The sequence below is a fragment of the Culex pipiens genome, chromosome 2 (genome assembly GCF_016801865.2).
Source record: "Culex pipiens pallens isolate TS chromosome 2, TS_CPP_V2, whole genome shotgun sequence".
In the NCBI taxonomy this organism is placed as follows: domain Eukaryota; kingdom Metazoa; phylum Arthropoda; class Insecta; order Diptera; family Culicidae; genus Culex; species Culex pipiens.
Genome location: NC_068938.1, coordinates 197,467,901 through 197,479,995, shown reverse-complemented (window position 1 = coordinate 197,479,995; position 12,095 = coordinate 197,467,901). Strand labels below are relative to the sequence as shown.

General features: G+C 40.1%; 2 protein-coding genes across 7 annotated transcripts in view; one reads left to right on the top strand and one right to left on the bottom strand.

Moving 5' to 3' along the window:
- The window catches only part of LOC120412727 (TGF-beta-activated kinase 1 and MAP3K7-binding protein 2), a 65,370-nt gene that overhangs the window by 47,583 nt on the left and 5,692 nt on the right, over positions 1–12,095 (bottom strand). The gene's annotated exons all lie outside the window — the stretch shown is intronic.
- Positions 2,510–3,844, top strand: LOC128092709 (microfibril-associated glycoprotein 4-like). The gene is made up of 4 exons (XM_052707077.1): positions 2,510–2,658; positions 2,721–2,876; positions 2,941–3,597; positions 3,657–3,844. The coding sequence occupies exons 1-4, from the start codon at positions 2,510–2,512 to the stop codon at positions 3,772–3,774; spliced, it is 1,080 nt and encodes a 359-aa protein (XP_052563037.1). The 3' UTR covers positions 3,775–3,844.

The window sequence follows — 12,095 nt, the reverse complement described above, 5'->3', positions numbered from 1 at the left end:
TTTCAGAATAACATGTTTCAGTTTCTTTTTTTAATCTTGGTCATACAAAACGACCATGTAAATATTTGAAAATCCCTGATAGATTTGGTGTCTTCATCAAAGTTGTAGGTTATGTCTAGGATTTATCAGAAAATATATAATACGTACACGGAAAAAAATCATTTAAAAATATTAGACTATTAGAGTGAAATGCTCAACATAAGTATTTTTATTCAATTCAAAATGAATTCAATTATAATTTAGTAGATCTTATATATATGTAGAACATTGCATTGTAAGTATGTCAAAGTTTTGATTTAACTAGCTTGTTGAACACTTTAAGGGAAAGGCATTTTTGTAAATTCCGAGAAAAAAGTATGTGTTTTGTTTATGATGATGCAAATTTTGGTACCGAAGCTCAAATTTTTGTAAAAAAAACTGTTCATAAAAAAATGCAAACTCATATTTGATACAAAATCAAAAAAGACACGAAATGGTACAAAATAAAAGGGCTAACAACACATTTTATGCACATTTTAAAATTTTATTCTTGATTTAACAAAAGTGTAATGTTTCAGCATTGAAAATCGACCCAATAGTTTCCGCTATATATAGCGTCAGTAGGAAAATTTGATCTAGTTAGGTGACACTTAAAAAACTGTGTTTTTTGACAAAACAATAAATTTTTAAAGGCTTTGTCCCAGCTTCTGACAGTCCAACCAACAAATTCTTAAAACGATAATTGATAAAGAAATCCTCAGCTTTTCGAGAAACCAGCCTGCAGCAATTTTGCCTGAAAATACCTTAAAATTCAGATCGGAGTAAATTATAATGTCATTTTTGATCGAAAATTTGATATTGCATCACAAAACAAACTTTAAAAGATATCATTTTTCAAAAAATCAACAATTTAAAAAAAAACATGACTCTGGTACCAGGTTTTGCGCCAGCTTTGAACGAAAGAAGCATTTTAAAGTCCCCTAAAAAATATCAAAAAATCTGAAAATTGAAAAAAATTGTTAAGATAAATTTTGGGAATTTAATTTACAGTGATTAAATCTCGAAAAAGAGAAACGTGATTTTTTACGTATTCTATTTTTTCAAAAGCATAAAAACTCATGGTGGATAGAACCTTTGGAAACCGTAGCGAAGGCACCAAATCAATTAAAAAATCAGAAATCAGACCAAGTTGTAAAACAATTTGGTCGAATAAAAATTCTAGTTTTGTTGTAGACTTTTGAAGACATTACCGTAAAACGGGGTGACTTTGATAGCCGGGGTGACTTTGATAGGTTTGCGATTTTTTCGCAAAATAAAAAGTACAATTAAAATACGTACGGAATGGTTTAGAATAAAACTGACCGTCGTAGAGAAGTGTTCAAAGTACCTCAAAAAGAACTTTTCATAAAACTTAGAATAGTTTAAGAAGTTAGTTAACTATAGTTAAGAAAATGTTGATGAAAGTCATTATTTTAAACTGCTGGAAGTGTCATGATTTTTTCAATGAACATGATTTTTAATCGGAAAACGGAATGCATTTTCGGATTCTTTGGACAATTTTCCACTAGGAGAAGGTTAAATAAGTTTGTTTATAATAAATAATATGTGTTTTTGAAACACAACTTAAAAAAATCTCAAAATTTATAGGCAATTTCAGTTGAGCAAATTTCATGTCAAATGTAAAAACTTGATGATTCGTGCTTCGAATTCATATAAAATTCAATATAAATCAATAATTTTATGATCAAAGCTAGTTTAAAAAAATTTAAGGCAAAATTCCGACTTTTTACCAATTTTACCTGAAATTTATATGTATTTTGTTAAAAAGCTTATAAACTTAGTTAACTAATTATGCACATTGATTTTTTTTTCCTTAAAACTATATCAGCTACTTTAGTGATGGTACATTTAACGTACAAATAAAGTTTGAACATCTTAAATATGATTTTAACAAGAAAAAATATGACTATCAAAGTCACCCCGGAATTTAAACTAAGAATTTTTGTCGTAACTATTTTTCTAAACACTATTGAAAAAACTTTTTTCCAAAAAGTGCATGGACTTTGTGTGGCCTACCGCAGTACATGTTTTCAAAATAATAATCTTGAGAAAAACCTTACCTGTTGGAAAATTTCCAAAAACAAATTGAAATTCTATCAAAGTCACCCCAGTTTACGGTACTTTAAAAGAAAAAAATAAAAATACTAAAATAGCGGTAAAATAAAAAAAATGCGATTATAATTATCAAATGCTTTGAAAAATCTAAACTATCTGATGTTTGAGCTGAAATTACCAAAACTCTCCACAAATAACAAGCAGCGAGTGATTAGGCCAAAACAGTGATAAGCACACATCAACCCGCATCGGTTCACACGATTTTGAGAATGTCCAAAAACCACATCCACCTAAATATACTGGCAAAGCTCAAATTCGCAATCGACGATGGCTTGTGCGACGATGGCTCTGCTTTTATACCGGATGGTATAAAAGCAGAAAACATTTCAGTTTCAACCAGTAGTACGAACTGACCATGGTTTCATCAAATTTGATTTGGTACCTTGTACCAGTAGCATTACTGTGCAATGCCGTACTATCGGTGGAAAATGGCACGGAATGTGGTGGTGACGAACCCGGAATCAAATACGAACTGGTGCAGCAACTGAAACAGATACAATTCAGGTTTTATTTAAATTAAACAAATAAAGTCTTTGAGTAATAGCGTTACAACACATTTTCATTAGATTTATGGAGATCTTTGTGCACATCAAGGAACTTGGAGAGCTCGTGGTGAACAACCAACGATCAATCGATCTCAATCAGCAGCAAACCAACCAGCTGTTCCAGTTTCTAGGAAGCCAAGTTGCTGAAAATGTTTCGCAGATGGTGAGCTACTCCAAGTGAGTTTCGTTCTTCACATTCAGGAATCAAAATCAAAAAATAATGTCATATTGTAAACTTCAGACAAATCTTGGACCTCCAAACAATTTGCGCCAACCATGATTCTATCAGGAAGGAACTTCTCAAAACTGACCCAACCTTAAACAGTCGCTCCCTCCAAAACGCTCAGAAATGCACGGAAAGCTCTTCTTTAGAAACTGACAAGGCTTCAGACGCGGTTAAATCTTGTGACGATACCGGCTCCACCTCATCCGGGTTGTTCAACCTAACAGTTGCAAGCTTTGGTCCCGTGGTCGTATTCTGCGAAATTCTGAAAACCGGAGGCTGGATAGTGATCCAGCGTAGGTTCGATGGATCCGTTGATTTCTACCGCAACTGGACCGACTACCGGAATGGGTTCGGAAGCGTTGACAAAGAGCACTGGCTGGGCTTGGAAGTGATTCATCAAATGACGAAGCAAGGCGGCTACGAGCTGATGATTGAGCTGGAAACGTACGACGGCAATTACACGTATGCTCAGTATTCGGAGTTTGCGATTGGCGGGGAAAGTGAGCAGTACGCTCTGCAGACACTTTCCGGGTACAGTGGCACTGCTGGGGATCAACTGTCGCCACCTTATGGAATAAAGTTCAGCACATTTGATAGAGATAATGATAACTATGGTTATAATTGTGCTGAATCTTGGAAAGGAGCTTGGTGGTATAATGCCTGCTCATACACGTAAGTTTAATTTGTTTAGAAAAAATACTGATACAATTTAATTCACCTTATACTTTCAGAAATCTTAACGGGCAATACATGAACAACTCTTATTATACATCAATTTTCTGGAAAGGAATAAAAGCTGGAATTCAATACACCCGAATGATGATTAGACAAAAAGTAAGTTATTTTTAAGTGAAAGTATGGATATCCATCATTGTGACACTCTGTTCTAAAAAACAATCGATTGTAAAATAAATAAACGAAAAATCGCAGTAGAGTTAGTTATATACGATTTCGCCGTTTTCTTCGCATTTTTTTATTTTCCGTACAATTTTGGGCCCTTGTAATACAAAATGGTTATGTAAATATAGGAAATTCTGTATCTTGAGAAGGAATTTTCTGATCGACACCAAGTCTTCGACAAAGTTCTAGGTTATTATTAGGACTTTTCGGAAAAAATAGGTGTAAAAAAACCAGATTATTTTATATAACTTTTTATCACTAAAAGTTCAATTCTGTATCAAAATACACACTAAAAAAATATGAATATTACATCAAACAGAATCGAAAACCTAACGTAAAAACTAGTTATGTAATATAAAATCGAATGTAATATTATGTTTGGTTTGACGTAGAATGACCAAATCCACATCTAGAACCTAAAGTAGAAAATTTAATCTTATAAAATTTAACATTACATCATCTTTAACTGAACATTAAATTAAATATGATGCACATGATAAGAGCGTCTTTTTTCGTGTAATATTCTGTGCGATGATTTAATCCTACGTCAAAATTAACCCAATTATACTATGATTTGATGCTTTTCACTTCACAGTGTAGCAAACGTCAGCCATGATGCATCACTCGAAAAATTGTCGCGGATTAGTCGCCCCGGTAGAAAAAATTGAGAATTTCTCAGCTTTTCAAACTTTTTCTGCTGAAATAGTTTAGTGAATTAATAACTAAGGTAGGTGAAATGATTTTCTGTTAAAATCTGGGCAGCGATTTATAATCTGAATGCTTCGTTTCAGCCAGAAAAATTTCCTCTTCCGGACGGAAAAAAAAACTCTTCCTGGATGCGGTCCGTGATTGAGGAGGGCCACACGAAAAACTCGCCGGAGACGGAGTTTGCCAAGCTGCTGGCAACGGACGACTGCCGGTTGATGTCGGTCTGTGCTACAGACCACGGTTGATAGTGCCGTAAAGGTTTGCAATAGTCAGTTATTCCAGCCAGCTGCATTTCGCGATGAAGACCGCTTTCGATACTAGCCATCGACGAAGCCATCCGGGACGCGGTCCTCGATCCTGGAGGCAAGACAGGTCCGGTCAAAAAAAGGTCTCAAACGCGTAGACCCGGACGGAACTGAACCTGGACGTATTTTGAATCGATCAATTAAGGCAGGTTGGTCAATCCAGGGATTGCAAGTGCAAGTGCTAGGTTAATTATCCGTTTCCGACGCGGCCAAAACACTTGTGCTAAAAAATATATTCGTTTAATATGATAATGTGCAAATAAAAATTATATATTTAGACATGAATGTTGTGATTTCTCTCTTCCCAATTAATCCCAAAATCCAATAAAATGCAATTCCAATAGGAATGGTTTCCAATGAATTGCGTTGCTGTAATTTTACACGACCACATCGGTTGACGGTTTGGTTCATGTAATTTCAAAATCAGATGTAATTTTATGTCTTATTTGACGCTCCAGTTATGTGCATCGAAAAGACAGAAAATTACACGATTTTTTCGAAGTGTGTACGTATTTATGAATTTTCATTTTTTTTGATGAATTTTGGGGGATTTAATCTTCTTTCAGGCTAATTAGGAGACACCCACAAAAAATAATTTTTATCCATTCGAATTCTTTGCGAAGCTGTATCTCAGAAACTAATTGCCTAATTTTCACAATCATGAGCATGAGCATGAGCATGGTTGACTGCCAATGAGCTGCTACTCCGTTATTGACGGATCAGCTGAAGTTAAACAATGAATCAAAAATGATCAGTGGGAGCCAACCATCCGTTCACTGTTTAACCTCTGAAGATCCCTACTTTATTAGTCAATACCGGCGCCCTCCCAAGAAGCCTGCAGTTCAACGAAAGGGAGGAATGTTAGTCCGATAGTTGAAGTTGCAGACTCATCAAGCACACAGTTTTTCGCTATATACTTGTTGATACCGCTTGAGACCGTTGAATCCACAGCATCTCCTTCAAGCATCACATGATTATTACTTTTTTGGGTTAGTAGGATAAGGTATTGGCTTTTCGATGCCTCCCGAGCTACGATGCTATGGGGAGGACTTTCATAACAAACCCGTCGGCGAGCCTTCCGAGCAACGATGTTATGGGAAGGTCTTTCTGGTTAACAAACAAAGTCACTCACACACAATTATTTCACTCCACTATTAAATAATCCAAAATGTCAGTGCGTCTTTCGATCATTATATAGAAATGGCTTTTTCACCATAAAAAATAAAAACCTTATTCGAAAAAAATATACACAATTTACCCGACGCCGTGCCTTCCGATCAACGATGATATAGGAAGGGCTTTGAAAATCACAAAACAATTAATTAAGATCACAAAAAAAAACACAAAAAACACCAATTACTCAACGAAAATTACGCTCAAGACACAAACTATTCAGTAAGTCATGCTATTATTCGATTACCACAATCACTCACCCCATACGAATAGCGACACAAAAGCACACAAAAAAAAAATAACCTGAATAATCACGATTTCGCGTCCCCACTTCCAGCGCACCAATGATGCTATTATTCGATTACCACAATCACTCACTCCATACGAATAGCGACACAAAAGCACACCAAAAAATGAACCTGAATAATCACGACTTCGCGTCCCCACTTCCAGCGCATCAATGATGCTATTATTCGATTACCACCATCACTCACCCCACACGAATAGCGACACAAAAGCACACCAAAAAATGAACCTGAATAATCACGACTTCGCGTCCCCACTTCCAGCGCACCAATGATGCTATTATTCGATTACCACCATCACTCACCCCACACGAATAGCGACACAAAAGCACACCAAAAAATGAACCTGAATAATCACGACTTCGCGTCCCCACTTCCAGCGTACCAATGATGCTATTATTCGATTACCACCATCACTCACCCCACACAAATAGCGACACAAAAGCACACCAAAAAATGAACCTGAATAATCACGACTTCGCGTCCCCACTTCCAGCGCACCAATGATGCTATTATTCGATTACCACCATCACTCACCCCACACGAATAGCGACACAAAAGCACACCAAAAAATGAACCTGAATAATCACGACTTCGCGTCCCCACTTCCAGCGCACCAATGATGCTATTATTCGATTACCACCATCACTCACCCCACACAAATAGCGACACAAAAGCACACCAAAAAATTAACCTGAATAATCACGACTTCGCGTTCCCACTTCCAGCGCACCAATGATGCTATTATTCGATTACCACCATCACTCACCCCACACGAATAGCGACACAAAAGCACACCAAAAAATGAACCTGAATAATCACGACTTCGCGTCCCCACTTCCAGCGCACCAATGATGCTATTATTCGATTACCACCATCACTCACCCCACACAAATAGCGACACAAAAGCACACCAAAAAATTAACCTGAATAATCACGACTTCGCGTTCCCACTTCCAGCGCACCAATGATGCTATTATTCGATTACCACCATCACTCACCCCACACAAATAGCGACACAAAAGCACACCAAAAAATTAACCTGAATAATCACGACTTCGCGTCCCCACTTCCAGCGCACCAATGATGCTATTATTCGATTACCACCATCACTCACCCCACACGAATAGCGACACAAAAGCACACCAAAAAATGAACCTGAATAATCACGACTTCGCGTCCCCACTTCCAGCGTACCAATGATGCTATTATTCGATTACCACCATCACTCACCCCACACAAATAGCGACACAAAAGCACACCAAAAAATGAACCTGAATAATCACGACTTCGCGTCCCCACTTCCAGCGCACCAATGATGCTATTATTCGATTACCACCATCACTCACCCCACACGAATAGCGACACAAAAGCACACCAAAAAATGAACCTGAATAATCACGACTTCGCGTCCCCACTTCCAGCGTACCAATGATGCTATTATTCGATTACCACCATCACTCACCCCACACAAATAGCGACACAAAAGCACACCAAAAAATGAACCTGAATAATCACGACTTCGCGTCCCCACTTCCAGCGCACCAATGATGCTATTATTCGATTACCACCATCACTCACCCCACACGAATAGCGACACAAAAGCACACCAAAAAATGAACCTGAATAATCACGACTTCGCGTCCCCACTTCCAGCGCACCAATGATGCTATTATTCGATTACCACCATCACTCACCCCACACGAATAGCGACACAAAAGCACACCAAAAAATGAACCTGAATAATCACGACTTCGCGTCCCCACTTCCAGCGCACCAATGATGCTATTATTCGATTACCACCATCACTCACCCCACACAATAGCGACACAAAAGCACACCAAAAAATTAACCTGAATAATCACGACTTCGCGTCCCCACTTCCAGCGCACCAATGATGCTATTATTCGATTACCACCATCACTCACCCCACACAAATAGCGACACAAAAGCACACCAAAAAATTAACCTGAATAATCACGACTTCGCGTCCCCACTTCCAGCGCACCAATGATGCTATTATTCGATTACCACCATCACTCACCCCACACAAATAGCGACACAAAAGCACACCAAAAAATGAACCTGAATAATCACGACTTCGCGTCCCCACTTCCAGCGCACCAATGATGCTATTATTCGATTACCACCATCACTCACCCCACACGAATAGCGACACAAAAGCACACCAAAAAATGAACCTGAATAATCACGACTTCGCGTCCCCACTTCCAGCGCACCAATGATGCTATTATTCGATTACCACCATCACTCACCCCACACAAATAGCGACACAAAAGCACACCAAAAAATGAACCTGAATAATCACGACTTCGCGTCCCCACTTCCAGCGCACCAATGATGCTATTATTCGATTACCACCATCACTCACCCCACACAAATAGCGACACAAAAGCACACCAAAAAATGAACCTGAATAATCACGACTTCGCGTCCCCACTTCCAGCGCACCAATGATGCTATTATTCGATTACCACCATCACTCACCCCACACGAATAGCGACACAAAAGCACACCAAAAAATGAACCTGAATAATCACGACTTCGCGTCCCCACTTCCAGCGCACCAATGATGCTATTATTCGATTACCACCATCACTCACCCCACACAAATAGCGACACAAAAGCACACCAAAAAATGAACCTGAATAATCACGACTTCGCGTCCCCACTTCCAGCGCACCAATGATGCTATTATTCGATTACCACCATCACTCACCCCACACAAATAGCGACACAAAAGCACACCAAAAAATTAACCTGAATAATCACGACTTCGCGTCCCCACTTCCAGCGCACCAATGATGCTATTATTCGATTACCACCATCACTCACCCCACACGAATAGCGACACAAAAGCACACCAAAAAATGAACCTGAATAATCACGACTTCGCGTCCCCACTTCCAGCGCACCAATGATGCTATTATTCGATTACCACCATCACTCACCCCACACAAATAGCGACACAAAAGCACACCAAAAAATTAACCTGAATAATCACGACTTCGCGTCCCCACTTCCAGCGCACCAATGATGCTATTATTCGATTACCACCATCACTCACCCCACACAAATAGCGACACAAAAGCACACCAAAAAATTAACCTGAATAATCACGACTTCGCGTCCCCACTTCCAGCGCACCAATGATGCTATTATTCGATTACCACCATCACTCACCCCACACGAATAGCGACACAAAAGCACACCAAAAAATGAACCTGAATAATCACGACTTCGCGTCCCCACTTCCAGCGCACCAATGATGCTATTATTCGATTACCACCATCACTCACCCCACACAAATAGCGACACAAAAGCACACCAAAAAATGAACCTGAATAATCACGACTTCGCGTCCCCACTTCCAGCGCACCAATGATGCTATTATTCGATTACCACCATCACTCACCCCACACGAATAGCGACACAAAAGCACACCAAAAAATGAACCTGAATAATCACGACTTCGCGTCCCCACTTCCAGCGCACCAATGATGCTATTATTCGATTACCACCATCACTCACCCCACACAAATAGCGACACAAAAGCACACCAAAAAATGAACCTGAATAATCACGACTTCGCGTCCCCACTTCCAGCGCACCAATGATGCTATTATTCGATTACCACCATCACTCACCCCACACGAATAGCGACACAAAAGCACACCAAAAAATGAACCTGAATAATCACGACTTCGCGTCCCCACTTCCAGCGCACCAATGATGCTATTATTCGATTACCACCATCACTCACCCCACACGAATAGCGACACAAAAGCACACCAAAAAATGAACCTGAATAATCACGACTTCGCGTCCCCACTTCCAGCGCACCAATGATGCTATTATTCGATTACCACCATCACTCACCCCACACAAATAGCGACACAAAAGCACACCAAAAAATTAACCTGAATAATCACGACTTCGCGTCCCCACTTCCAGCGCACCAATGATGCTATTATTCGATTACCACCATCACTCACCCCACACAAATAGCGACACAAAAGCACACCAAAAAATTAACCTGAATAATCACGACTTCGCGTCCCCACTTCCAGCGCACCAATGATGCTATTATTCGATTACCACCATCACTCACCCCACACAAATAGCGACACAAAAGCACACCAAAAAATGAACCTGAATAATCACGACTTCGCGTCCCCACTTCCAGCGCACCAATGATGCTATTATTCGATTACCACCATCACTCACCCCACACGAATAGCGACACAAAAGCACACCAAAAAATGAACCTGAATAATCACGACTTCGCGTCCCCACTTCCAGCGCACCAATGATGCTATTATTCGATTACCACCATCACTCACCCCACACAAATAGCGACACAAAAGCACACCAAAAAATGAACCTGAATAATCACGACTTCGCGTCCCCACTTCCAGCGCACCAATGATGCTATTATTCGATTACCACCATCACTCACCCCACACAAATAGCGACACAAAAGCACACCAAAAAATGAACCTGAATAATCACGACTTCGCGTCCCCACTTCCAGCGCACCAATGATGCTATTATTCGATTACCACCATCACTCACCCCACACGAATAGCGACACAAAAGCACACCAAAAAATGAACCTGAATAATCACGACTTCGCGTCCCCACTTCCAGCGCACCAATGATGCTATTATTCGATTACCACCATCACTCACCCCACACAAATAGCGACACAAAAGCACACCAAAAAATGAACCTGAATAATCACGACTTCGCGTCCCCACTTCCAGCGCACCAATGATGCTATTATTCGATTACCACCATCACTCACCCCACACGAATAGCGACACAAAAGCACACCAAAAAATGAACCTGAATAATCACGACTTCGCGTCCCCACTTCCAGCGCACCAATGATGCTATTATTCGATTACCACCATCACTCACCCCACACAAATAGCGACACAAAAGCACACCAAAAAATGAACCTGAATAATCACGACTTCGCGTCCCCACTTCCAGCGCACCAATGATGCTATTATTCGATTACCACCATCACTCACCCCACACAAATAGCGACACAAAAGCACACCAAAAAATTAACCTGAATAATCACGACTTCGCGTCCCCACTTCCAGCGCACCAATGATGCTATTATTCGATTACCACCATCACTCACCCCACACAAATAGCGACACAAAAGCACACCAAAAAATTAACCTGAATAATCACGACTTCGCGTCCCCACTTCCAGCGCACCAATGATGCTATTATTCGATTACCACCATCACTCACCCCACACAAATAGCGACACAAAAGCACACCAAAAAATGAACCTGAATAATCACGACTTCGCGTCCCCACTTCCAGCGCACCAATGATGCTATTATTCGATTACCACCATCACTCACCCCACACGAATAGCGACACAAAAGCACACCAAAAAATGAACCTGAATAATCACGACTTCGCGTCCCCACTTCCAGCGTACCAATGATGCTATTATTCGATTACCACCATCACTCACCCCACACAAATAGCGACACAAAAGCACACCAAAAAATGAACCTGAATAATCACGACTTCGCGTCCCCACTTCCAGCGCACCAATGATGCTATTATTCGATTACCACCATCACTCACCCCACACGAATAGCGACACAAAAGCACACCAAAAAATGAACCTGAATAATCACGACTTCGCGTCCCCACTTCCAGCGTACCAATGATGCTATTATTCGATTACCACCATCACTCACCCCAGACACAAAAGCACACCAAA